The 27,854-nt window shown below is 36.8% G+C and overlaps 2 protein-coding genes and 1 pseudogene across 3 annotated transcripts; all 3 read left to right on the top strand.

Moving 5' to 3' along the window:
* LOC104699449 lies at positions 2,890-7,311 on the top strand (annotated as a pseudogene).
* LOC104793452 lies at positions 7,338-10,931 on the top strand. Its single transcript, XM_010519806.1, has 9 exons — positions 7,338-7,513; positions 8,056-8,118; positions 8,345-8,471; positions 8,632-8,887; positions 9,033-9,161; positions 9,269-9,318; positions 9,411-9,508; positions 9,597-9,884; positions 10,273-10,931. Exons 1-9 carry the CDS (start codon positions 7,478-7,480, stop codon positions 10,744-10,746), a joined length of 1,521 nt encoding a protein of 506 aa, XP_010518108.1. The 5' UTR covers positions 7,338-7,477; the 3' UTR covers positions 10,747-10,931.
* Positions 11,142-17,433, top strand: LOC104793451 (E3 ubiquitin-protein ligase BRE1-like 1). 2 transcript variants are annotated; one of them, XM_010519805.2, is made up of 19 exons: positions 11,142-11,643; positions 12,074-12,235; positions 12,391-12,469; positions 12,579-12,806; positions 12,881-13,042; positions 13,461-13,654; positions 13,733-13,816; positions 13,944-14,063; positions 14,161-14,347; positions 14,437-14,597; positions 14,709-14,780; positions 15,022-15,098; positions 15,459-15,653; positions 15,798-15,870; positions 15,963-16,049; positions 16,274-16,411; positions 16,485-16,687; positions 16,773-16,938; positions 17,079-17,433. In XM_010519805.2, the coding sequence occupies exons 1-19, from the start codon at positions 11,527-11,529 to the stop codon at positions 17,208-17,210; spliced, it is 2,637 nt and encodes an 878-aa protein (XP_010518107.1). In that variant the 5' UTR covers positions 11,142-11,526; the 3' UTR covers positions 17,211-17,433. The 2 variants fall into 2 exon arrangements, with proteins under 2 accessions (XP_010518107.1, XP_019082403.1); XM_019226858.1 differs by having other exon boundaries at positions 12,388-12,469.

Genomic DNA, 27,854 nt, shown 5'->3' with positions numbered 1-27,854 from the left:
CTTCAGTTTGGAGAACATTTAGAGACAAGTCTTCGGAACAATGATCTTCAATAAACCATGTCAAACCATAGGGCGCCCATATTTTATAATTTATATAAGTATACGCCATGATATCGATTTACATGTTTTAATTTTGAACATTATGAAAGCAGCTATATATACTTGATAAACATGTGGAGTTCGTAGTTGTAAACCGTTAAGCGTATTCTTTATATATATAGGATTTTGCAAGTGTTTATACATACAAGATATATAAAAGAAAATGGTAAGAGATTCTAGTAGATAAAGCTAGATAGTAGATACAAAACATATTCTAATACGTCCCTACGATACAAGGTGCGCTCCGCAAAAGCCGATCTTAACAAAAAGTGAGTTAAACCGGGTTCGATCTAATTTTTTTAGTAAGACCATATGCAAGCTGGTTCGTATAGAGGATACTAAAAAATAACCCGATTGAAATTGTTTATAAATAAAACCTTAAGCGATGTGTTTCGTAAAAAACAGATTGACACTAAGATATCTAATTAGCTCCCATAGTCCCATATTGTCACAAAATATAATAAGAGAACTGAGTTTTGCTAAAGAGAAATGAGAACTACGTATTTTATTGCCAATCCTGTTTTTCATTATTACGATGTGTTTCGTAAAAAAAGAAAACGCATTGCTTTAGGATAACATATTATCATAAAAATTATTTAGGATAACAAAATTCATATGTACTAGATGGAAGGCGCTAGCTAGCTAACAAAATCTTGTAAATTATGTCTGTTAATTAGTATCTTCTAAATAAAACAACATCATGCATGGAGATGGCATGAACAAAACAGCTTTCTCCAATTATACTATTATGTTAAAAAGTCGTATTTCTTGGGTACACGCGAAACCAATATGGTGCGATCAGTCGGTGAGATATTGACCGAATAACAAATGTGTTGTTTTCTTGTTAAAAAAAAGATTTACCGTACGTTGATATGCAATTATTTTAGATACTGTGACTGAGGTCTTTCGCTGGGTTACGTACATGACCAGTTTATCATGTGTAACCCATATAAGAGCAAAATTTACTTAAGGGATACGGCAACAAAATGGATCTATGTGTGATATGTATGCGTTGAAAACATAGAGATGGATCCTTGTTACCATAAAGCACTCGAGAGGAGTTTAAGACAGAGTGAATGGAGGAGTAATGGTGGGAGAATATACATTATGTTAGTGCTACGACCAAAATATTAAATATTTTAAGAGAGTTATGATGATTATAAGTTTGATTAAATGTTTAATCTTCTGACCCCATATTGCCAACGATGGAATCAAAGGTGATTGACGTAGGTCCTATGTGTCTCTTCTCATCATTTTGAGGCCGTCGATGCCGAATCTGTTGACGTCACCACATTCACTCACACACACACTGACACACTTGTCTGTATTTTGGAAGCCTTTGCGATTATTTCCCCAATTAGGCTTTCATAGAATTATCTTAGTATTTCCCCATATGATTTTTTATTTTATTTTTGTTTGTTTGTTTTGTTATGTTTGGTTAAAAGTTCTCCAATACGATTGCTTGTTCACCAAATGCATAATGCATGTTGTATAAGTTTTATATATAAGAGGAACACTAACACTAAAAGTACAACTGTATTTTAAAGTTTAATCTAATAATAACTAGAGAATTAATTCCATATAAAATCTCAATCTAATTTTCTGAAACATTTGGAAACAACCAAAATTATTTATTAAGATTTAATTGTTGATAATGAATATATGTGATTAAAGTCGTTGTAAGCAAACATAAATAGTATAGACTGGACTTCATATGATGAATTATCAACCAATATACATATCACTATGATGTCATTTTATTTGTTATTTTTTTAAAATCGGATAAAAATTTATTATAGTTTTTCATAATAATATTAACACATAAAAATATATTTGTCTTAAGTTAAAAAAATTATTGTCCATATATAATAATACATAAGACGCGTATGATTAGTGTATCATATTGATCACATAAACCCATATGTGAAAAACCTCAATTCAAATTCTTCAAATGCTCAGATACTTCAAACGATGGTTAATATATCCAAATGTTCAAAAGATAGACGTTAGAAGACTCAAGTTTGGATGTTGAGTTTGTTTTAGATAACGCTCAGATACTCCAAGCTATGGTTAATCTATCCAAATGTTCAAAAGATAGGCGCCAAAAGATTCAAGCTTGGATACTGAGTTTGCGTTTGATATACAATTATACAAATATAAATCACGACATGATAGAGATTGCTTTAACACGACATTATACAATTGTATAAGGTATAAATATTATTTAACTACGACATTTATAATCAAGGGATGGTTTAGCATAAAGTAACATATTTAATTTGCAAACTTAATTAATTAAACATATAAATTTTGTAACAACGATATATATCTACATATATACAATAATGTGGATATGAAATTTGCATTCTCATTACGAAAAATCAACGACCGCTCACAAATTTACGTCCATCATATCACCATTTGCTTATTCATATCTGATATATAGATAACTTAACGTTTGTACAAATTAGGTCCAATTATGAAATGAGTGATAGTTGTGAATTCTTTTAAGCAAATAAAATATACATGCCGGTTGTTTAAATTCAACAAAGTTTTCGGTCAATCAAAACCCCACAATTTAATTAAACTTATTTCCATTGATATAAGGTTAGTGTTATCTACTTATCCATCAAATACTTAACATGGTTTGGAGACATACATGTGTCACTGTTAAGATAAAACGACGTCGTCTGAGATCTAAATTCATTTTCCGGTCTCTTAGTCAATTCCCGGTTAAACCGGTCCCGGTCTGCCTATGATAAAGAAAAAATGTCGAAAGAGAGAGTTCACCGCCAAAAGTCCCTTCCTTCGACGATGAAGTACGAACGGCGACTCGAAGCGGCGGCGAAAACTATACTCGAGAAGGAGGCGCAGTCACCTCCGGATTGTAGAGAATTTGGGGTCACGGCGTCTAAAGCGTCACCAAGTCGAAGGTGTCTCTTGGCTTATAGGGAAATATCTACTCGGCGTCAATGTCGTTCTCGGTAGGTCTTCGAATCCATTACAGATCCTTCTTTGTGCGCAAAGTTTAGGATAATTCGACTAAGAAAGTGCAAATATCAAAGTAATCGAACGTTTTTGATTCTAATTGCAGGAGACGAGGTACTGCCATCGTTTTTGAAATGTTGTATTGTTCTAATTGATTGTGTTTAGTCTAATCAAAGGACTGAAACAGATGGGACTGGGAAAACTCTCCAGGCAATTTCTTTCCTGAGTTATTTGAAGTTTCATCAAGACTTGCCTGGGCCATTTCGTGAGTCACTGAGATCTGCTTGTCACATTTTTTATCTAGTTTCTCTGGTTAGTATACAAGTTCTGATATCATATGGGTTGATTTGTTGGCAGTGGTGCTATGTCCCTTAAGCGTAACGGATGGTTGGGTATCAGAGATAAATAGGTTCACTCCAAATCTTGAACTTCTTAGATATGTTGGTGATAAGGATTCCCGTCGGGATATGCGTAAGTCAATGTATGATCATGTCAAGAAGAGCTCTAAGGTGAGTTTTGAACCGAGTTATTGAAATAGTTAAGTGATACTCAAAATTGTTGTTCTTTTGGGTTTGGAAGTTGTGTGTATTGTTTATATCCTTATTTTTTTCATGTTTTCAGGGACATTTGTTACCGTTTGATGTGTTGCTGACAACATATGACATAGCACTGGTGGATCAGGACTTTCTTTCTCAAATTCCTTGGCAGTATGCTATAATTGACGAAGCTCAAAGACTCAAGAAACCCAACAGCGTATGCCTAACTACACAATCCATTGATTTGTGCACTGAATGATAGATAATTAGTTGCTCGATATCATATGCTTATATTGTACCATGATAGATTAGACACCCTCTATAGTCTATAGGCTTCTATAGTTAAAAACCTGTTTGGTTAGTATTTAGGTTGTGTCACAGGTTCTGGCATGCCACTAGTTTTTGGGAAATCATCTAAGATAAAAATTGGCTATGTCACAGGTTCTTTACAATGTCTTACTTGACAATTTTCTCATTCCACGACGTCTCTTGATTACTGGCACACCTATTCAGAACAATCTTACCGAACTTTGGGCTCTGATGCATTTTTGCATGCCACTAGTTTTTGGGACACTGGATCAGTTCCTTTTCGCATTCAAAGAGCCTGGGGAACTTTTATCAGGTTCGCTCGCAGAAGCCCTATAGTGTCCTACGCACTTTGACATTTTTGTCTTGAGATTCATTTCTGAAGATGTAAAAAGTATCAACTAACATGTGCATACCCTCTGAGTTAAATCAGGTCTTGATGTATCAAATGACAAGGAAACATATAAGAGTTTGAAGTTCATCTTAAGTGCCTTTATGCTAAGGCGTACAAAATCTTTGCTCATTGAGTCTGGAAATCTGGTGTTGCCTCCTCTAACGGAGCTGACTGTGTAAATTTTTTGACCATATTTGGCTAATGTTCTTCAGTCTCCAGTAAAAGTATCTATATTGTATGATTATCTTATTTTACTGTATTTATATAATAGAATGGTTCCACTCGTCAGTCTTCAAAAGAAGATATATACTTCCATATTGAGGAAAGAGCTTCCAGGTCTTCTCGCACTGTCTTCTGGAGGAACCAATCACACGTCTTTGCAAAATATTGTAAGTTAGTTTCTTATGTCTATATCACGCGGCTCAGTTTATTTCATAAAATGCTTTTGCTATGTATTTGGTGAAAGATATGCGATTTTTATATATCTCCCAATCTGTTTTGTTGAGCAGGTGATACAGCTAAGGAAAACATGTAGCCACCCTTTCTTATTTCCAGGTATTGAACCGGAACCTTTTCAAGAGGGCGAACACCTTGTTCAGGTATCCATTAACTACTATCCAAACAGTTCTCCTATACGTTCCATAGAATAATTTTTTTGTTCATTAACAATTAAGTACTGACAGGCGAGTGGTAAGCTTTTAGTCTTGGATCAACTTCTTAAGAGGCTCCATAATAGTGGACATCGTGTCCTCCTGTTCTCCCAGATGACTTCTACACTCGATATTTTACAGGTTTCTGTATAAAGCTTTTTTGTTTTCTATAAGGTTGGTGCAACATAGAGTACACTGACAATGTAGCTTGTACCAAATACAGGATTTTATGGAGCTTCGTAGATATTCTTATGAGCGCCTTGATGGATCAGTACGGGCTGAAGAACGTTTTGCTGCAATAAAGAGTTTCAGCACGAAAAAAGAAAGAGGATTGGATTCTGAAGCTGATGCAAGTAATGCCTTTGTTTTTATGATCTCAACAAGAGCAGGGGGAGTCGGTTTGAATCTTGTTGCTGCTGATACTGCACGTTTTTTCTGGCTTTTTTGTCCTGGTGATTTCTTGCGGAAATGGAAAGATAAGTATGATTTGTTTCAGTGCTTTCTAATGTTTTTTTTTTTTTTTAATATGCAGGTTATATTTTATGAACAAGATTGGAATCCGCAGGTGGATAAGCAAGCTTTGCAACGAGCTCATCGGATTGGACAAATCAGTCATGTGCTGTCTATAAACCTCGTTACTGAACATACTGTGGAAGAGGTCTGCCGTAGTATTTCCAATCACAAAGTCATCTAAAAGGAATATCATATTCTAAATGCGCATGTTTCAGGTTATTTTGAGGAGGGCAGAGAAAAGTTGCAGCTTAGTCATAATGTTGTGTGAGATACTATGGAAGAGAAAGAAGAAGATCGTGGTGATTTGCGGTCTCTAGTGTTTGGTTTACAAAGGTTTGATCCTGGGGAGATTCATAGTGAAGAATCTGATGACCTGAAAGTGGTAGAAATAAGTTCTCTTGCTGAGAAAGTTGTTGCAATACGTCAAAACGTTGAACCAGATAAGGAAGCAAGAAAGTTTGAAATTAATACGAGTGACACTTTGCGAGGAAATTCATCATCTGCAAGTCTGGATTTCGAGCTTGATGAAGCTTCTTACCTTTCATGGGTTGAGAAATTGAAAGAAGCCTCACGATCAAGCAAGGATGAAAAAATTCTGGAGTTGGGAGATAGAAAGAATTTATCCGAGGAAAGACATCTGAGAGTTGAGGCTGCAAGGAAAAAGGCAGAAGAGAAGAAGTTAGCCGATTGGGAAGCACACGTTTATCGGTCTTTGTCTGTGGAAGAACCTATTTTCCCTGATGATGTCGACTCTAGCTCAGATGCAGGATCTGTTCAATTTGTTTATGGAGACTGTACAAATCCATCAACTGTCTCTCACGAGCCAGCAATCATTTTCAGGTAAAACTCTGTTTAATTGGTCTACTAAACTACCAAAACTCAAGTAGCTCTAAAACCTCCAAAAATTTATTTATGGCAGCTGTGTTGATGACTCTGGAAATTGGGGACGTGGAGGAATGTTTGATGCTCTGTCAAAACTTTCTAATACTGTACCTGATGCGTACCATCGAGCATCTGAATTTAAAGACCTTCATCTTGGAGACCTGCATCTCATAAACGTTGATGGTCTGGAACTTTTTTACTGCGATCTTCCTTTTGGATTTTCTAATAAGATCATCGAGTTCTCATCTATATTTGTGTTGCGCAGACAATGATGACCAGAAAAACATAGAAGATAGTAGACCTCTATGGGTGGAACTGGCAGTTACACAATCTTACAACCCGAGGCGTAAATTCCCACGTAGTAGCATTTCAATTCCAGACCTTGAACGTTGCTTGGCTAAAGCTTCATTCTCTGCTTCTCAGAAATCAGGTACTAAAAACTTAATTGCTTTCTTGCTCTTTGATGTCTTTCCTCAAAAAGTGTTCCCAACGATCTTTACTTTTGTTTTCATTCAAAAGCTTCACTCCACATGCCTCGTATTGGTTATCAAGACGGATCAGACCGATCTCAATGGTACACTGTTGAGCGTCTTCTTCGCAAATACTCCTCCATCTTCGCCGTCAAAATATTCGTGTAAGTTTTATTCGTTATCTTTCTTTGGCCATTCTCTTCCATTCGATTATTACAAACTCCAAAGCAAACTCATCTCCTCCATTTTTGTTAATTTTCTTGCAGGTACTACTACCGCCGATCTCACTGATGTTTGATCTCGTGGAAAACACTGTTTTAGTGGAGTATTTGAGTTGTTTTTACACTGTACATTATTTGCTTTTGGTTGTGGATGTAATACGATGTCGGTTTGATGTTGTAAGGCCTATCTTAGGCCCATTAAATCAGCCCATATGTAATAACTATATTAGTATATCTTATTAATCTTGATCTCTGAGCCAATGTACACCTGTCGCGTCAACACTGCTCCTGGTTCCACGTTGGTCGTTAAAATTAAATTGAAATCGCGTTTTAATTATTTGTTCGACAGGTTTCTTTTCCCCGCGGCTAAGGAGATGATCCGAATCGTTGAAGGTGGCTTGCCGTCGTCGTTGTGCGTATGTTTTGTTTTGATCCCACATTCCTAAAGCTCCAGGTACCTTTTCATGCTTCCTCAATTCTGATAAATTACTTGATTCTTCTTCCTGAATCTGTTCTTCGCAAACTCGTCGGCGATTTTTTGGATCCGGTCATCAAATTCGTTGTTTATTTGTAACCGGTGTAAAAAATTAGGGTTTGGCGTCCATACGTAGAGCTTTTTGTGTGTTTCACTTGCATGTTTCTCAATTTTCTAAGGTTGCTTCCCAAACAATCACTTGCTGGTTTTCATTTTTTTTTTTCACGTGTTCTTAGTCCTTTGATGATTTCGTCTAAATCTGGTGTTTTATATCTTATCTTCGTTTAATCAGGTTTAATTCGCTGCTTGTTTTTTTTTTTTGCTTTTCGTTTATAGAGAAACATGTAGGGCTGATTTCGAAGTTTAGGAAATTTTATTTTGAAATTGATTGTTTGGAAAAGCAATCAGAGCCTCAGAGGCTTTACTTCCTTGTAATTCTTCTTCAATAGTTGTTTAATCCTTTCATTGGCAGGAACATATTTGTGGCTTTGATTTGATTATATGTTTGTTTATATTGTTAGAAATTGATCAGAATGGGAGAAGCTGGTGAATCCAGGGACGGAGAATCTGCCACGCCTCTAGTTGTAAGTGTTGTGCCCGATGACTTCCTTTATACTTCCTTTATACCTATAGTTGCTTTATGCTCATCTTAATGTGATTCTTTTTTTGGGGTCTACTTTACGTTTTCTTGGTAATAAGGTTTTTTTATTGACAGAAACACTTAAGTTGATTCAGATGAGAAGATTAGTAATGTTTGGTTTTGTATGCATGAGAATGCTATTCTAATATCAGTAATTTTTCCGAGGACAGGGTGGTGAAACTGGGGACAATGCGGTTGCACCACAAGTGTTTAATTCTTTACCAGCTCTCAATGAAGCTGCTTCGTATATAACCCAAGCAACGTCTTACTTGGGCAGCTGTTTTTCTGACTATTCAGGTACTCTTTCTTTCCATCGGTTGATGTTTTACTCGGCATGCCATTATGGTAAAGTAAATGCTTAGCATATAGATATTTTATGGCTTTAGGATCTCGTTTTGTTACCATTACATAATTCAGGCTTTTGCTTAGACTCTGTTCTTCCATTGTTTTTCTTCAGTAGAATATGGTGGTAAGGATTCGTGTAATTCCATTTCCCACCCCCATGAGTTGATACGATCAACATCAGAAGTTGACGGAAATTCTCCAGTAAGTGTATGCATTTCTCCTGGTGAAAGGTGTTCTACTTCGTCAGAAGCATCTACATCTGCTGCCAACAGCCCATCTAGGGAATCTACAGTCTCTCTGCCGCAGGCAACAAGTGCAATTGTGACAACGAATCGGTTTGACTTAAATGGAGTTTCGATGTTCCAAGGGTATGCACAAATTCTACATACTAAGAGAAATGAAAAATGTTAATACCTATGAATATGTGAAGCTTAAACAATACTTTAATCTTTGTACACTACTTCTTGTCAAGTTTTCAGCTTTTGGGTGATTGATATATTTTCTTCCAATCAGGCTCATTGAGCGGGCACGAAGGACTGTCCGCGGCTCAGCAGATGACATAGGATGGTTACAGCGTGACCCAGAGATGCCTCCTGTTGAAGATGGAACTGATAGGTTCAATAAAATTCTTGATGACATCGGGTATGGATTGTTTGTTGTTGCATGTTTCATGTACTTGGGCATTTTAAGATGCTGTTAAACTTCCTGTTTTTACTGAATTTCTGAGTTGATCTGTTTTTATATTCCAGGCATGGTGTACACAGGCTTCCAAATACAGTTGTTTACTTATTGGTTCCAGGTAGCAATTCTGATTCATTGCTGCCAGCCACTTAGACTACATTACTCTATATTGTAGGACTCACAGAGTTTGTTGGAAATAAAAAATTTCAGGTCTTTTCAGCAATCATGGACCTCTATACTTTGTGGATACGAAAACAAAATTCTCAAAGATGGGTTTGGCCTGTCATATTGCGAAGATTCACAGCGAGGTGATCATAATTCATAACTAATTCAACTTAATTACAGTTACGTTTGGTGTATAGCATACTAATATATGGAAAAATTGTTATATATCAGTCGTCAGTTGAGAAAAATGCAAGAGAGATAAAGGAATACATAGAGGAACTCTGTTGGGGATCTAATAAACGGGTTCTACTTCTTGGACATAGCAAAGGAGGCATAGATGCAGCTGCTGCTTTATCACTATATTGGCCTGAACTAAAAGATAAGGTCGCTGGGTTGGTATTGGCGCAGAGTCCATATGGTGGAAGTCCAATAGCTACAGATATCCTCCGTGAAGGACAATTAGGTGATTATGTCAATTTGAGAAAGATGATGGAGATTCTGATCTCCAAAGTCATAAAGGTTTGCAAACAAGTCTCTTCGTGATCTAACATAGTCGTTTCAGTTGCATAATATCGGCTTCTTGTGATTCCCTGGTAAAATCCGTAGGTTAGGTGGAGCCGAATATAGGGGTGAGAAACTAGGGATAAACTTAAAAATAGCACTTAGATCATATACTAGCAGTACCCTGCGATTTATTTTTGGTTGTATATATGACCAAAACATTTATATCGAAAACTTCATTTCTAACGGATAGACTCAAAAGGTATATAAGTAAGTCTGTGTGAACATATTAGTGACGGTTGCAATAAATTATCTAAATAGTAGATATCATTTGGATATTTCACATAAACTTATATTGTTACATTCCTGTTGATCTTTCTGATGAATTCCTTGGATCAATGTGAAGGGTGACATTCAAGCTTTGGAAGATTTAACCTACGAGAGAAGAAAAGAGTTCTTGAAGAATCATCCGCTTCCGCGAGAACTTCCCACAGTTTCATTCCGCACAGAAGCTAGCATTAGCCCAGCGGTTCTAGCCACTTTATCACACGTCGCACACGCTGAACTTCCTCTCACAAACCAAGCCGCAAAACTCCCAGTGGTGATGCCGCTTGGTGCTGCAATGGCTGCTTGCGCTCAGCTGCTTCAAGTCAGATACGGTGAAAAGAGTGATGGACTGGTGACTTGCTGCGATGCAGAGGTTCCTGGTTCTGTGGTAGTTAGACCCAAACGTAAGCTAGACCATGCCTGGATGGTCTACTCTTCCTTGAACGAGGTTCCTTTAGAAGCTGATGCTGCTCAAGTTTGCGAAGCTCTTTTGACTTTGCTTGTCCAAGTTGAAGAAGAAAAGCAACGTAAACTCTCGACGAAGATTGATTGATAAAAGAACTCCTATTAACAAAAATTTGTGTTCTTTCTACTTTTGACTTTAAATTGTTTTATTTGTGTACTGTATTTTTCGTTTTATTTTCTTTTCGTACGAATACAAACCATAGACTTTTTGTATCTCTTACGTTTTTTTCTTCTTCTTTTACCTTTGTATGATTTGATTTAATTGTTAAAACATTGTGAAGTTATATATAATAGGAAAATTTGTATATTCACTCAACGAACTAAGATCGTACGGCTCGGATGGTTCGAGATTCTATGGACGGCCGATGCGTTATATATCTTGTAAGCGGCATATTAATTTATTTCCGAAATTACCCTCCAGATGTTCACGAAATTACGCCATCGTACTCGAATTAACTTCAACTCTTTCTGTCTCTCTCACTCTTGTTTTATTTTTCTCTGAGTGCTGTGTGTTCGGGAGAGAGTGCTTTGGGTGGGACTTAACCGTTTGTGACATCATCTTACGAGGATCAAACCCGGTCTCTGTGTGTTTTAGATAGGATTAGAGAGTGTGGTCGAATTGGAAAACCGGTGAGATTAGGGTTTCTTTTGTAATTCCGGGTGGGGGAAGCTGCGGGAGCAATTGAATTACCTCGGTTGAAGCAATCACGTAGCTTAGATCGTTTTAGGGTTTTCTCATTGGGTGAGAGTTTCGATTTTTTTCTGGAGTTTTGATTAGACTTGTTTTTGTATCCGAGCTTCCTCAACTCAATCTGATGATGATGTGAGAGAAGCTTAATCCTGTTGGCGATTCTAGGGTTTTTTTTGAATGGCGAGCACAGGTGAGCCGGACCGTAAAAGGCGTCACTTTAGCTCGATATCACCCACAGAAGCGGCAGCCGCCGTGAAGAAACAGCCTTTCTTTTGGCCCTCCTCCGAAGACAAGGTATTTTCTCTTCATCCCCCTTCCGCTTGTGCATGCCCCTTTACATCTATGTCCCTCTGTTCTCTAACTTATCCAATCAAATTAGATTTCTAGCTATCAGATTCATATGCTGTTTTAGCATTGAATGTCTTTGTCCTAGTTGTTGCTGTTTTATGAATTTGATTTTAACTTCATTGTCGTCTGATTTTATAATTGCTATGAAGATATTAACCCTGAGTTTACTCGATACATATGTTGTCGATCTAATCAATTCTTTAACTTTCCAACCCCTTAGACCATGACTCGAATTTGGTAGTCTGTAACGAATTTATGGATTTGTAAAGCAATATATATGCTGTTTTGCTATTTCAGTTGAACTTATCACTGTTGCCGGTTTGTAATAGAGAGATTCTGGCTCTCACTTAAGGGGTTTTGTTTTCGTTTGATACAGCTTGATACTGCCGTTCTCCAGTTCCAGAATCTGAAGCTGTCACAAAAGTTAGAGGCTCAGCAGGCCGAGTGTTCTATTCTTGAAGATAAGCTTTCTCAGGTCAAGGAAAAACAACTACCATACGGTTCGAGTTTGAAGACTGTCCATAAGTCTTGGGAAAAGGTAACATTGAATTTGCTTTAAACCTCTCTCCTCCTACCCGCCATGCCATTAAAAGACTATAATAATACTAAAAGAAGTAAGAAGAAGTGATTACCAAATTCAGTTGCTATTCTGGTCTTTTTTTCGAAGAGATCTAATTAGTGCTTTTGTAGCAGCTTACAGCTGCAGTGGAATCATGCTCCGTTCGTGTGAGTGATTCAAGCAGCGGAGCTCATAGGTTTGTAAACAAGGAGGGTATGAACAGCTTTGCCCACCTCTTATTCGTTCTGTTAGTGCTAAGCTCTAGCTAAAATTTGGTTTTATATGTTACAAATATGACTTACAACTTAAATTTGTTTCACAGATGGGTCGTCTCTGGCCGTGAAAGACGATTTCATCAACCGACTACTCGAAACTGGTGCGACTGAGAGCTCCTCATCTAATATCTGCTCGAATGGGATGGAAGAAAATAAAGTGAATACGTCAAGCCAGTTGACGCAAACCTTGTATAACCTAGTAGCCGTGACTAATGATTTGAGGTGTCTGAAGGATGAATTATATCCCTCAGCTCTCAGAACTGGTCTTGATAAAGGTATGCATGCGTCTACTACAAGCTGACAAGCTTGTATTAACCCAGGTCTGATATGAAATTGCCTTCTTTTATAGATTTGTGCGGACAGCTAGCGATGAATGAATTGGAACCAGAAATTAAAAGTGTCAGGGTGGATCTAGATGATGTGCTTGTGAAGTTCAGATCACTTTCTAGAGAATTGCAGACTCATCGTGATGCTGATGCTAAAGTCAGAGTAGACCTCAAACGAATTAGAGGTAGCTACTTTGTCTCTTCTCATTTGAATATTTACTATTACTACTACTTGATAGAGCCAGCTGTTAACAAGATATGTAGTTGTCTTCTTGTAGAAGATATACTCATAGTGAACTAATTATACAAACCCTTCTGAGACATAACTTTCTTATCTTTATTTTATACCATTTGGGATACCCATGTTAATATATTTCGATACATTCTAGTAGATTAAAAGAGCTGGTAATTCTTTGAAATTGACATACATATACAAAAGCGAAGCATCTTTAATTCTGGAAATTAATTACCTATATATACCTTAAGAACTAGTCAGTAGGCAGATCAGAGATTCAAACAGAGTTGAATTAGTTTGCATGCCCACTTATTGCTTTTTTGCCGGCTTTATGAACTGACATTATCTTTTATTTGATCTTATCGAAGGGGAGCTAGAGAATGAGGTCGTGGAGCTTCAACAGTGTAATGGTGACTTGTCAGCATTGAGAGCAGAAAGGGATGCAACAGCGGGGGCGTTTTTCCCAGTGTTGAGCCTTGGAAATAAGCTTGCTACCAGCGATAGGGAAAGGGATAAACAAAGGGATCTGCAAGACATGGAAACAGTTCTGAAGGAGTTAACGGTAAATTTGCTTTTCTGGTTTTGTGTTTTCATTGGTAATGCTTTGAATTTTGGTTTGATAAAAGGCTGGATTTTGTAGGTCCTGGCTTCAGGCAGGCTACAAGAGCTAAAAGATCTTCATCAGGAGAGGACAAAAATGCTTGAAAAAATGAGTAATTTACAGGTCAGTCTATGATCCAGTTGCGGTATTTACTTATACTAGTTTATTTCTGCAAGAGTTTTGATGTATGAAAACTTGTGGAATTTAGCTTCCTCCTATTGCTAAAACTGATATAAGAGTTTTCTAACAGAACAAGTCAAAGTCTGTGAGGTGCATCTCATCTTCTCAAGCCTGCCTTTCTTTGAAAGACCAGCTTGAAAAATCCAAAGCAGCAGTTTTCCAGTCTATGGCTTTACTTGAGAAACTGCAGGTTATATCTGGATTACTATTTTCGTTTTTGAACCTATCTTCATAATATTTATGTTGTATATTTGGTTGTGAAGCTTTCCTCCATTCGAAAATTTCAGGTTGAAAAAGATAGTATAGTCTGGAGGGAAAGGGAGATGAATGTAAAAAATGAACTAGTTGATGTTTCTAGAAGGACTTCTGCTGTTACTGATTCTAAAATGGCCACTTTAGATGTGGAGATACAGAAACAACTGGATGAAAAAAATCGAATCAAGACTAGGCTGGGAAATATAACAAGAGAGCGAGGTCACACATTGATTACTTTGACTTACAATTATGTGTGTAACACCCGCCCCTGTTTCACATGGAGTCTGATTAAGTGATTTATGTGTCAGGTAGAAAAGAAATCTTTGCAGATATGAAGGCATTAATATCTTCATTCCCAGAAGAGATGAGTTCCATGCGAAGTCAGTTAGACAATTATAAAGAGACTGCTGGAGGTATTCATTCTCTGCGGGCTGATGTCCAGTCCCTCTCTGGGGTTCTATGTAGAAAGGTGGGCAACAATTTTGATCAGTGTTTTGACCCAAAAATATGCTGAACAGTGAATGATGTATGCTGTTACAGTTTATGTTTTTCTTACTTAATAAGCCTAATTGGTGAACAGACAAGAGAATGTGAAGCATTGCATTTGAGATCAGCTGATTATGCTTCTCAGCTAGGTGACCTGAATGCTACGGTATGATGCATTATATTTACCTTTTTCAGTATACTGCCCATCTCTTATGTGTTGACGGTATTGATATCGGTTATCGTTATCTGCATTATGTCAACCTTGTTTTAAAATATATTTCTTGGATAAAGAATTGCAAAAAGACAATTAGCAAAGTAAAATTTGTTAAATTTTGTTGTAGTTTTTGGTTGGCAAAGAGGCAGTTGTTATGTTCTTTACTTCCAAGTAATATGAGTCTGTCATGCAGGTTCGTGATTTGAAGAACAGTCATGAGGAGTTGAAGTTGTTTCTGGAGATGTATAAACGTGAGTCCACCGATCCGAGGTAAGCTCAACTATATGTAACAAATCCAGTGGTCGCTATCCACGATTTTAATTATTAGAGAAAAGTTTTCTTACCTTCCCCTACGTTGTGGCCATATATGTAGTATAATAGTGTTATCAATCTTGCCTTTAGACCGAACTATCCAATCTTGCTGAAAATTTGCTGCTAACTTTTCTTGCGTTCTGGAAACTTATGTTCACTTTGCTAGTTTATTCTTCACAAATATTTTACACTTCCATCAGATGAAATTCTCTTTTGGTTGTTAGTATATTTTTATATTCGTATCTTGGCTGAACACACGTTATTGTTATGCGCTTGGTGCATTGCCCTAAGTATCACTGGGATATTATGCTGTGGCAGGGACATAGCTGAAGCTAAGGAACGGGAGTATAGGGCTTGGGCTCATGTTCAAAGTGTAAAATCCTCCCTTGATGAGCAAAATTTGGAGTTGCGGGTTAAGGCAGCAAATGAAGCGGAGGCAGTTTCCCAACAAATGTTGGCTGCTGCCGAAGATGAGATTGCTGATTTAAGGCAGAAAATGGATGATTGTAAACGGTAAATAATTCAAACTCGTTTCATGCACTCTCCTCTGCTATGTAGAAGACACTGCATATTCATCGAAATCTTTCTGCGGATTGTTCTTCGATAGGAATTCTTTGAGACTGTTTTCTTGACAGGGATAGGTCTTGTTTGTTTCAGGGATGTCGCAAAGCATTCTGATATCTTGAAGTCTAAACATGAAGAACATGGAACATACCTTTCTGAAATACAGGTTTGCGTATGAAATTTCTTGTTTCTTTGTTTATAACATATTTTAAAAACCTTGATGTTGGGTATCGATTTACAGTAACTATCTTCTTTTAGGCAATTGGAAGTGCCTACGAAGACATTGTACCACAAAACCAACAGCTTTTGATTCAAGTTACAGAGAGAGATGACTATAACATCAAGGTGTTTATTCCAAACTCTTCTTGTTCCTCTAAACTTTACACTTACACGTATATCTACTAGTGTTACAATAAGTTGGAGATTGATGGATTGTGTTAATGGCCTGGGCCAATTTCTGTTGTTATATACCTTATATGTTATGCAAGAATATCATGAAATAAGGATGGTTTGTTACTTGGATCCGACTATGAGATGTAATTTTTTATGCTCGCCCATTGTTGTTTCAGCTTTTCTTGGAAGGCATAACTTCAAGGCAGATGCAAGATATGCTGCTTATTGATAAATATATTATGGATAAGGATATACAGCAAGGCAGTGCATCTGCTAGTTTCTTATCCAAGAAATCCTCAAGAATTGAAGATCAGGTATACCTGTGTATACACAAATTGTAAGACCCCTTATTATGAGACTTTGACATGAAGGTGCCTTTTCTTGCAGTTGAGGTTCTGCACAGATCAGTTTCAGAAACTAGCGGAAGATAGATATCAAAAGTCTGTTACTCATGAAAATCTGCAAAAGAAACGTGCAGACGTTGGGAATGGCTTGGAACAAGCTAGGTCAAGGCTGGAGGAGTCACATTCTAAAGTTGAGCAAAGCCGGGTGGATTATGGGGCATTGGAGCTGGAACTTGAAATTGAAAGGTAAATCAAGTGTTCCCTCCCACTTGTCCGTTATAAAACAGTTGTTGGTGATGAGCAGCTTATTATTATCTTCTGCATATGTCAGGTTTAATAAAAGAAGGATAGAGGAGGAAATGGAAATCGCCAAAAAGAAAGTTTCTCGTCTTCGATCTCTCATAGAAGGATCATCGGCCATTCAAAAGCTCCGACAAGAACTCGGTGAATTCAAAGAAATTCTAAAGTGTAAGGCCTGCAACGATCGCCCAAAAGAGGTAAGGGGACTCACTACTCTCCATTGTTTAGATTTCAGCAAGATGCTTAAATCATGATGTTACTGATTTTTTTATTTGAATCTTGAATCAAAACTGCGTGTGTTCTGATTGGTTTTGGTATTTTGTTCTCAAAAAACTAGGTGGTGATCACGAAATGCTACCACTTGTTTTGCAACCCATGTGTGCAAAAGCTCACAGGAACTCGACAGAAAAAGTGTCCGACATGCTCAGCCAGTTTTGGACCGAATGATATTAAACCTATCTACATCTGACTGAACCGAAACGCTGTGAGCATAGATGTATGACGATACTGTGAAACCACAGGGACTTCTTTTCATATAGATAAAACATTAGATCTCTCTGTAATTATTACTCTCGTTTTTGTACTGGGAAAGATCATGAAGAATAATGGGATATGGCAAATCAGTGTTTTTGAAGATAACATTGTGGGATTTTGATCATGTGATAGAGAAATAGGTAAGAATCTTAACACTCTTTTAGGGTTTATGTCTTATCCTTCCATTTTTGTTTGTAATTGGGAATATGGTTTCCGCAATTGATTTTTAAATAATCTTTTTTTTTCTTCCTCTTAGTTGTATTATCCAATCGTGTGTTATGTTCTACGATTCTCAATTTAGATATCATGATGTGGCAAAAATCTTGGCTGTTCATTCGTACAATTTGGGATGAATCTATAGATCAACAACTGATACAAACTGTTGAAAACATATAGTGTGAAGTGTGTAGGAAGCGCCCGCATACTCTAGTGATCGACTACTCTACATTTATACAAAAGAAAAAGACTTGATTCATTGTCGATTTTATATATAAGAAAAACGACTACACAAAACTCTTACTAAGAAAAAAAGACTATTAAGAGCATCATAAATACTTTAAATTTTTTGAACCAACACTTAATTTGGAATGGTATTTTGCTTTTCACTGTTTTTTTTTCTTTTCATATTGTCTGAAGACATGATCATTGGTATTGCCGCACATGTTCTTTTTCTCTTTTCCTTCCTTTAAAAAAATGGCTGAGAGGTGAAAGAGTTAATTTATTTGAAACAGATGCTCTTAATTATTTTCTTCTTATTATTCTACTACTGCTTTCACTTTCAGTTTGGTCTTTCTAATTGCTTGCTTTTTCTTTTTTAAGCCACTTTATTCCCAAAGATAAAGATCACATGTTTTAGCTCCGTTCTGGTTCTATCTCTCGATCTATATATACATACATATGTGTATCACTAATCAGATTTTAAAAAGTCTTAAGTGCTGAAAGGTAGAAATATATGGTTGCGTCACGAACAAGATAATTAATTATAGCAATATAAAGACAGAAAAAAAAAAACGTTTTCATACAAGGGAAGTCCCGATTAGATAACAATGTATAAGAAAAATAAAGGAGTTATTGTTGTAAAAATAAGAGACAAGATTGTGTTCTCTTCTTCTTATTGATTCAATCGAATAGAGGTTACATATATATATTAGTGACAAACCCTAAGTACAAAACCAACTAGGAAATAGATAATAAGTAATGGACCTTCGGTCATGGGCCATAATCTCTAGGACGCACATGGACCGGTATGGGTTGTGTATGGGCCGGTTATGGATATCCACATCCAGTGTTTTACAACACTCCCCTTTGGATGACATAACCGTGCAAGTGCAAGGAAGGATCTCGGCAATGCGCTTGGGGGTGCTGCCTCATTAAAACCTTACTAGGAAAACCCATTGGGACAAAACCACGGTGAAGGAAAAAGAGTACAACACGCATTACTCCTCCTATTCCAATCATCCCTAGAAGTCCTTAAGTCTCTGCATTCCAATCTGGTGCGTGAGCTTCTTGAATGTTGATGTCGGTAATGACTTTGTGAAGAGATCGGCTGAATTATCGCATGATTGAACTTGTACCACTTGAACTTCTCCAGCCTTTTGTAACTCGTGTGTGAAGAAGAACTTGGGTAAAATGTGCTTCGTCTGATCTCCCTTGATGTAGCCTTCCTTAAGCTGTGCGATGCAGGCCGTATTGTCTTCATAGAGACCCGTAGGCTCCTTATCGTCGGCCATGCCACAATCTGATCGGATGTGTTGAGCCATTGACCTCAACCACACACATTCACGGCTGGCTTCATGCATTGCTAAGATTTCGGCATGATTAGATGATGTAGCTGCAATGGTCTGCTTCATAGAACGCCACGAAATAGTTGTACCACCGTGTGTGAACACATAGCCGGTTTGTGACCTAACATTGTGCGGATCCGATAGATAACTTGCATCAGCAAAACCAACTAAACCTTCTTTGTTATGGTTAGTATAATATAAACCCAAATCTAACGTTCCTTGTAGGTAACGTAATATATGTTTAATACTGTCCCAGTGCCTTTGGGTTGGACAAGAGCTAAACCTAGCTAGGAGGTTCACGACAAAAAAAATGTCTGGTCTATTGTGGCTAGCCAAGAACATTAACGCTCCTATAGCACTGAGATATGGCACTTCCGGACCGAGAACTTCTTCATCGGCCTTCTTCGGACCAAATGGATCTTTATCCAAATCAAGGCTCCTCACAACCATCGGGCTAGTCAATGGGTGAGCTTGGTCCATATTAAACCTCTTGAGTACCTTTTCAGTATATGTCATTTGATGCACAAGGATTCCATCATTTATGTACTCAAGCTGCAATCCCAAACAGAATCTTGTCTTGCCTAGGTCTTTCATCTCGAATTCTTTCTTTAGATATTCGACTGTTTGGGTGATTTCCCCAGAGGTTCCTAGGATATTCAAATCATCCACATATACTGCTATTATGAAAACCCTTTGTTTGCAAACTTCTTTATAAATATAGATCATTCTTATAGCCCTCTTTGGCTAGGTACTCACTTAACCTATTGTATAGCATACGCCTACTTTGTTTCAGTCCATAAAGGGATTTGTTTAGCCTTATCCAGTATTGTTCTCGAGAACCGCTCTTATCTTTGAGCTCAATACCCTCTGGTAATCTCATATATATCTCATTATCCAATAGACCATATAAGTATGTGGTTACAACATACATTAACCGCAAATCCAGTTTTTCTCTTATAGCCAGACTTATTAGATATCTAAAAGTCGTTGCATCCATCACANCTAGGTCTTTCATCTCGAATTCTTTCTTTAGATATTCGACTGTTTGGGTGATTTCCCCAGAGGTTCCTAGGACATTCAAATCATCCACATATACTGCTATTATGACAAACCCTTTGTTTGCAAACTTCTTTATAAATATACATGGACTGATGGGATCATTCTTATAGCCCTCTTTGGCTAGGTACTCACTTAACCTATTGTACCACATTCGCCCACTTTGTTTCAGTCCATAAAGGGATTTGTTTAGCCTTATGCAGTATTATTCTCGAGAACCGCTCTTATCTTTGAGCTCAATACCCTCTGGTAATCTCATATATATCTCATTATCCAGTAGACCATATAAGTATGCGGTTACAACATCCATTAACCGCCAATCCAGCTTTTCTCTTATAGCCAGACTTATTAGATACCTAAAAGTCGTTGCATCCATCACAGGGGAGTAAGTCTCCTCATTATCTATTCCTGGTCTTTGAGAGAATCCTTGTGCCACAAGCCGTGCCTTATATCTGACGATTTCATTATTCTCATTTCTCTTCTTTACAAAGACCCACTTATGTCCAACTGGCTTTATATCGAATGGTGTCCTTAAGATCGGACCAAACACATTCCTCTTCTTTAAAGAGTTTAACTCCACGTCAATGGCTTCTTTCCATTTTAACCAATCTTTACTTTGAGTGCACTCTAATATAGACGTGGGTTCATGATCCTCATTTATCTCAAGTGCTACCTTATATGCAAATATTTCATCAATGTCGACATCTTTACAGTTCCATTGTATTCCAAACATGATATAATTAATTGAGATCTCATTATTATCAATACCTTCAGGACCTTGAGGTTCAGCGTCCCAAACCTCATTCGGTGCTTTAGGATTTGCCGCGGCCATGTTTGTTATTTCCTTAACCTCGGTTTGATTTGTACTTTTCTTAGATTTCCGAGGGTTCTTATCTTTGGAACCTAATGGCCTACCTCGTTTCAAACAGGTCTTAGACTCTATAGCAACTTGCTTATTGTGTTCCTTCTGAACATCAATACGTACTGGTGTATTACAAGCTGGTATGTACGATTTAGTTACTCTCTTTGGGCCAGCAAAGGAACCTGGCAATTGTATAGCTAGCTTTTGCAAATGTATAATCTTTTGGACCTCTGCATCACAGGCTAGAGTCTGAGGATCTAGCAAATTCAAGGATGTTTGATTCCAAGTTATTTTTTTAACCAGCTTGTTATTCTCTCCACCTAACATAGGAAATTCGGATTCAGCAAACTGACAATCCGCGTATCTGGCCTTAAATAAATCACCCGTAGTTGGCTCAAGATACTTAATAATGTGGGAGAATCATATCCAACATATATTCCCATCCTCCTTTGAGGTCCCATCTTATTTCTCTGTGGTGGAGCAATCGGTACATAAACGGCACACCCGAATGTTTTGAGATGGGATATGTCTGACTCATGACCCGTTAATAGTTGGGATGGTGAATACTTATGTTCACTAGATGGCATGATGCGTACTAATTCAGCTGCTTGTAATACTGCGTGTCCCCAAGCCGACACAGGGAGCTTCGACCTCATAAGCAATGGTCGAGCAATCAATTGAATACGTTTAATGAAGGATTCAGCTAATCCGTTTTGTGTATGGACATGTGCCACAGGATGTTCCACACTTACCCATGGACATACAGTATTCATTAAACGTTTGGGATGTAAATTCACCAGCATTATCTAGACGTTTAGTCTTAAGTGGAAAATCTGGATAGTGGGCTCTTAGCCGTATTATCTGGACCAACAATCTAGCAAACGCAAGGTTTCTAGTTGACAATAGACAAACATGCGACCGTCTGGTCGATGCATCGATTAGAACCATAAAGTATCTAAACGTCCCACATGGTGGGTGTATTGGTCCACATATATCTCCTTGTATCATTTCCAGAAAATGCAAAGTTTTTTTATTTACTTTTGCTGGTGATGGTCTTATAATAAGTTTCCCTTGTGCACATACTACACACGTGAGATGTTTAGGGATAACTTTCCTCTCCTTAAGAGTGTGCCCATTTGAATTCATTATAAGTTTACGCATCATGTTAGAACCCGGATGGCCAAGCCGGTCATGCCATAAAGTGAACTGTTCATTGAAAATCTTGTTAATTGCCAAGTTAACCTCTATCATATTAATCTTAGCATGGTAAATACCAGTGGCTAGTGCAGGTATAGTCTCTAGGACTTTCTTATGTCCTTGGGTGATTTCTGTAATTTCTAGAAACTCTTTGTCNATGATGCGTACTAATTCAGCTGCTTGTAATACTGCGTGTCCCCAAGCCGACACAGGGAGCTTCGACCTCATAAGCAATGGTCGAGCAATCAATTGAATACGTTTAATGAAGGATTCAGCTAATCCGTTTTGTGTATGGACATGTGCCACAGGATGTTCCACACTTACCCATGGACATACAGTATTCATTAAACGTTTGGGATGTAAATTCACCAGCATTATCTAGACGTTTAGTCTTAAGTGGAAAATCTGGATAGTGGGCTCTTAGCCGTATTATCTGGACCAACAATCTAGCAAACGCAAGGTTTCTAGTTGACAATAGACAAACATGCGACCGTCTGGTCGATGCATCGATTAGAACCATAAAGTATCTAAACGTCCCACATGGTGGGTGTATTGGTCCACATATATCTCCTTGTATCATTTCCAGAAAATGCAAAGTTTTTTTATTTACTTTTGCTGGTGATGGTCTTATAATAAGTTTCCCTTGTGCACATACTACACACGTGAGATGTTTAGGGATAACTTTCCTCTCCTTAAGAGTGTGCCCATTTGAATTCATTATAAGTTTACGCATCATGTTAGAACCCGGATGGCCAAGCCGGTCATGCCATAAAGTGAACTGTTCATTGAAAATCTTGTTAATTGCCAAGTTAACCTCTATCATATTAATCTTAGCATGGTAAATACCAGTGGCTAGTGCAGGTATAGTCTCTAGGACTTTCTTATGTCCTTGGGTGATTTCTGTAATTTCTAGAAACTCTTTGTCTCCTTCACCCTTTGTCTCAACATGGAAACCATTCAAACGAATGTCCTTAAAGCTCAATAAACTTTTCCTTGAGTTGGGTGAATACAAGGCATCACATATTTCAAGATGTGTGCTGTTAGGTAGCAAAATATTAGCCTGGCCGTAGCCTTCTATTAGGCTTGCTATACCCGCAATTGTACTAACATTTGCACTTTTCATAATGAGATTAATAAAATATCTCTTATTTTTCAAAATTGTGTGGCTGGATCCACTGTCCACCACAAGTATGTTCTTGTCCTCAGCCATTTCTATTATAGACAAAAATTTATGTTTTAAACTTTAAAGTAATAAAACAAGCAAATATATTGAAAAAAATAAATAATTTGAATTTAAACCAAAATAATTATCCAAAATAATAATCCAATCAAATGCAAAACATAAAACCACAAAATTAAATTAAAACAACATTTGAGTTTAATTATTCTCTCCTAAACAATCGGAGGTTTCATACTCTAGTTGGTCATCATTCTCATAGTCGAAATCCCCTTCACCATCGAGATGAACCAAGTTAGCTTCCGGATTTTTCTTTAGACTTTCTTGATAGAGATCAACAAGGTGCTTAGGAGTTCTGCATGTCTTAAGCCAGTGGTTCTCCATACCACATCTATGGCAAGTAGATTTGGTCTTAAATTGTGGTTTAAATTGTCCACGGCCCCTTCCCCGATTACGGCCGAAGCCGAATCGGTTTCCACAGCCAGGACCACCACGTCCTTAATAGGTCCCACGACCAGGATCACCACGGCCACGGCCATACTTGTCCCTATGGACATAGTTGGACTCTTTAGTCTCTTTCGGCTCTTTAGGCTCTTGAGAGTTTTTCTTTGCCAAATCAACCTTATGAGCTTCTGGTAGTGGAGCAGTACCAGGAGGTCTCAATGCACTATTCATCATCAATAGCTCATTGTTCTGCTCAGCAAGCACCAAACAAGAGATGAGGTCCGCATATGTCTTAAACCCCTTTTCACGATACTGTTGTTGAAGCAGTATGTTATTGGAGTGAAAGGTAGAGAATGTCTTCTCTAGCAGATCCTTCTCCGTAACCTCAGTACCACACAACCTTAAAATCGACACTATCTTAAATAGTGCTGAATTATTCTCGTCCACGGATTTAAAATCCTGGATCCTTAGGGTTTTCCAATCAAATTGAGCCTTTGGTAGGAGCACCGTATTTTGGTGTCCATATCTGCTTTTCAGCTATGTCCAAAGGTCAAGAGGATCTTCAATGGTGAGGTACTGTCCCTTGAGACTCTCAGCAAGGTGGTGGCGTATATGCATAATCGCCTTATACTTGTTCTTCTCAGAACATTCAACATCTTCCTCAATGCACTCACATAAATCCTTTGATTTCAGATGGATCTTAGTATCCAAAGCCCATCGTAAGTAGTTGTCTCCCGAAACATTAAGAGCAACATAGGAGAGGTTGTTGAGCTTTGTCATCTGCATAATACAGAACAAAACATCTGATAGTTAGCATGCAGTGTTTGAGACCGAACCATGCAATCAACATTAGGACATGCGGTATTTGAGACCGAACCATGCCATCAACCATTAGGTCATGCGGTATTTGAGACCGATCCATGCCTTAATTTTACACTCAAATTTTGTGGCTTATGTATGCATGCAAAGACAACAAACCTATATAGATACTAGCATGCAAAGATTTATTTTTTCTTAAATAATTTTGAGTTTTAGTAATTTTCCTTTTACTAGATTGGATTTCCTTTTCTTAACATTGGATAACAACAAAGTTTTTAGGAAATATTTCTTAAATAAGATCATAATTATAATTAATTTAGAAGTTATCCAAATTTATTATCTGCAAATACTTAATAATTTTCGATTTTAATTTCTTAGCTTTTAGGGTTTGAATTTCTCAAACACCTAAATCGGATTTAATCCTTAGAACAATTAGTTTAAATTTTATTCTATGAATTTCGGATTTGATAGTTTAGTTCTAGGGTTCTTATGCAACAAACAATCAATTCAAACAACCCTAAATTTTTAATCTTAAGCAATTTGAATTTTAGGTTTTAGTTCTAAGGTTTTATGCAATGAAATTCTCAAACAATCAAACAATCATGATCGGATTTTAGTAATAGTATAAACAGTTCAATTGCAATCAATCTAAACAACCTACAACAACCGATTTTAAAGTTTTAAGTTATAGGGTTTAGGATTTTCGAAACTTATGAACTTGTTTGTTTGATTTTGTACTTGTAGGTTTATAGTTCCAATAGATTTAAGGATCAAGTTCGAGAGGTTTGATTTTATTTACCTTCCACCGATTTGGGGTTGAACGGATTTGAACCGGGAGCTAAAGACCTCGGTTGTACCTTGAGCTGATCCACGAACCTCGGCCTAGATAGGAGGAAGAAATCACTAACAGGAGCTGCTTCATGAACAGGAACAGATCTCCGAACACTCCTTTGATCACGAACAGGAACTAGCCGCGAACACCGATGAAACTGATCGCCAGACTTGGACGAACAAGGAATAAAAGCGGCAGCGGTTTTAGGGTTTTTAGGTTAAGGGTTCTTCTCAGCTGGCTTTAGAGCTTCGTACTGATAACGTGTTGTAAAAGTAAGAGACAAGATTGTGTTCTCTTCTTCTTATTGATTCAATCGAATAGAGGTTACATATATATAGTAGTGACAAACTCTAAGTATAAAACCAACTAGAAAATAGATAACAAGTAATGGGCCTTCGACCATGGGCCATAATCTCTAAAACGCACATGGACCGGTATGGACTATGCATGGATCGGTTATGGATATCCACGTCCAGTGTTTTACAACGGTTATGTTCTTTTATTTTGTATGTGTTTATAATATGCTTTTCTTGTTTGTGTTAAAAAAAGTCTGAAGATAAAAAGTAAAACAAATTCTTAATAATACGTGTATATACATGAACAAAGTAGGAATGTAAGTCTGAGGATAATTAATTCGTATTTCAAATGTAAATGTGATTTTCCACACGTATAGAAAATATATTAGGATTTCCATTAGATATTATGAGCAAGGCTCGATATATTTGATTCTTAGTCCATAAATTATACTAGTAATTAAAAACAGAAAACATTGTTTAAGCCAACATATATTTTTTACAATATGTTTTCGAAACATATATGTAAATTATATACATTAGAGTTTTTTTAAATGTAAAAGTGTAATAAGAGTAAGAAAATAAGCTTAAATCAACAAGAATGAAAATAAGGTTACAGAAAATAAGTGAGTGAGAGAGAGAGAGAGACTGTCAACCTGCATTTCTCTTTTTAAAGCATTTTATTGACGAAAGAGGAAAACAATCATACACTTAGTATCTAATGACTTTTCCCTAAAGCACTTCATTTTCTTTAATCTTATTGTCGACTCCAAATTTACATTGATATCACCATTACCAAGGTTATTCACGAGACAAGATCTGTTTCAGATCAAATAATTGTAAATAAGTTTGCGTTCTATTTTCTTCAATTACTTAATTATTAATCAACGGGAATTAAGCTGATCCTAGACCCCGTCTTTTTCTTTTAATAATCATTAATTGGGTATATCTTGTCACTATAATCTAAATTAACAATTCAGAGACTCGAACTAGTTTATACATTCCAGATCATTTGCTTTCTCTTGGTACATAGGGTTCTCATTATCTTTCACAAATAGATGATATTAGTAGTTTAACACATAAATAGTAGTAAAAAAAACGAAACAGAAATAATAGAGTAGTCGTAGCGTCCAATAATACGGAACCATAATATATAGTGGCAGATATATAAATATATTGGACTTAACTAATTAATAGTCTGTACACATAGTTAGGTTTGCATGCCACAAGATGCCAAACAACAAATTCACCCTCTTGTAATTTGTCAGTCAGAGTATCGTCCAAACGATCCAGGTACATACGTATATATACATATCTCTTTCTTTATTTATATATAAGGAAGTATTCTACATATATACTGTCACTTCTATAATTTTTATTGTCGCCATTTGACATATTGTATCTTACAGAACTGGACTTAATATTCGTCGATTCTATAATATTTGTATATACGTGAGGTAAGAAACGTTTACTAGCTTCAGTTTTTTGCTCTGACTGCGTATATAATTTAATACATTATATATGCTTTATGCCTTTAGATATATAACCCAAGTCTTTTACATATAAATATATAATCCAATAACAATCAGAAATATCCAAACAAGAGACACAAATGGTAGATTAGGAATTGTGGAAGTTCGTTACCTAACGTGTGTGTATATATAGAAGTACACAATATATATAATAATTCATAGGCTGCTATAGAATGGAGAGTACTTAATTAAATACTCCCTCATTTTATTTTGTAAATTGATTTTTTAAAGTTATTCACTCATAGTATTAAATAACATTTGATGTTAACTTTTTCTAATCAATTACACGACAAAACCACACCTCATTAAAAAATTTGTTATTATTTTTATACAATTCAAACCTTAAAATCATGAGAGAGTATGCATGTGTTGTAATTGTCTACATAGAAGTATAGAGCATATAAACATTCAAACCTTAAAATCATGAGAAAAATAGAAAATTAACCCAACATTTAATTATTATTACTATGTATTGAGATAATGATCATAGTGAGCTCACTTGTACACCCACTACGTTTCTATTTAATGACCTGTCTCCAACTATCCCTATGTCTCACCAAATCAGTATATATATATATATATA

The sequence above is a fragment of the Camelina sativa genome, chromosome 6 (genome assembly GCF_000633955.1).
Source record: "Camelina sativa cultivar DH55 chromosome 6, Cs, whole genome shotgun sequence".
Lineage (NCBI taxonomy): Eukaryota > Viridiplantae > Streptophyta > Magnoliopsida > Brassicales > Brassicaceae > Camelina > Camelina sativa.
The sequence above is the reverse complement of the archived record's forward strand: the minus strand, read 5'-3'. Positions and strand labels throughout refer to the sequence as shown.

What these genes read in the sequence shown, in the direction of transcription:
- LOC104793452 (XM_010519806.1), top strand. Translation starts at nt 7,478, where the DNA reads ATGTTTTGTTTTGATCCCACATTCCTAAAGCTCCAG. An exon ending in CCACATTCCTAAAGCTCCAG is followed by an intron (nt 7,514 to 8,055) that starts GTACCTTTTCAT and finishes TTATATTGTTAG; the next exon opens with AAATTGATCAGAATGGGAGA. An exon ending in TGTTTACTTATTGGTTCCAG is followed by an intron (nt 9,319 to 9,410) that starts GTAGCAATTCTG and finishes AAAAAATTTCAG; the next exon opens with GTCTTTTCAGCAATCATGGA.
- LOC104793451 (XM_019226858.1), top strand. Translation starts at nt 11,527, where the DNA reads ATGGCGAGCACAGGTGAGCCGGACCGTAAAAGGCGTCACTTTAGCTCG. An exon ending in CAGAACTGGTCTTGATAAAG is followed by an intron (nt 12,807 to 12,880) that starts GTATGCATGCGT and finishes CTTCTTTTATAG; the next exon opens with ATTTGTGCGGACAGCTAGCG. An exon ending in CTTTACTTGAGAAACTGCAG is followed by an intron (nt 14,064 to 14,160) that starts GTTATATCTGGA and finishes CGAAAATTTCAG; the next exon opens with GTTGAAAAAGATAGTATAGT.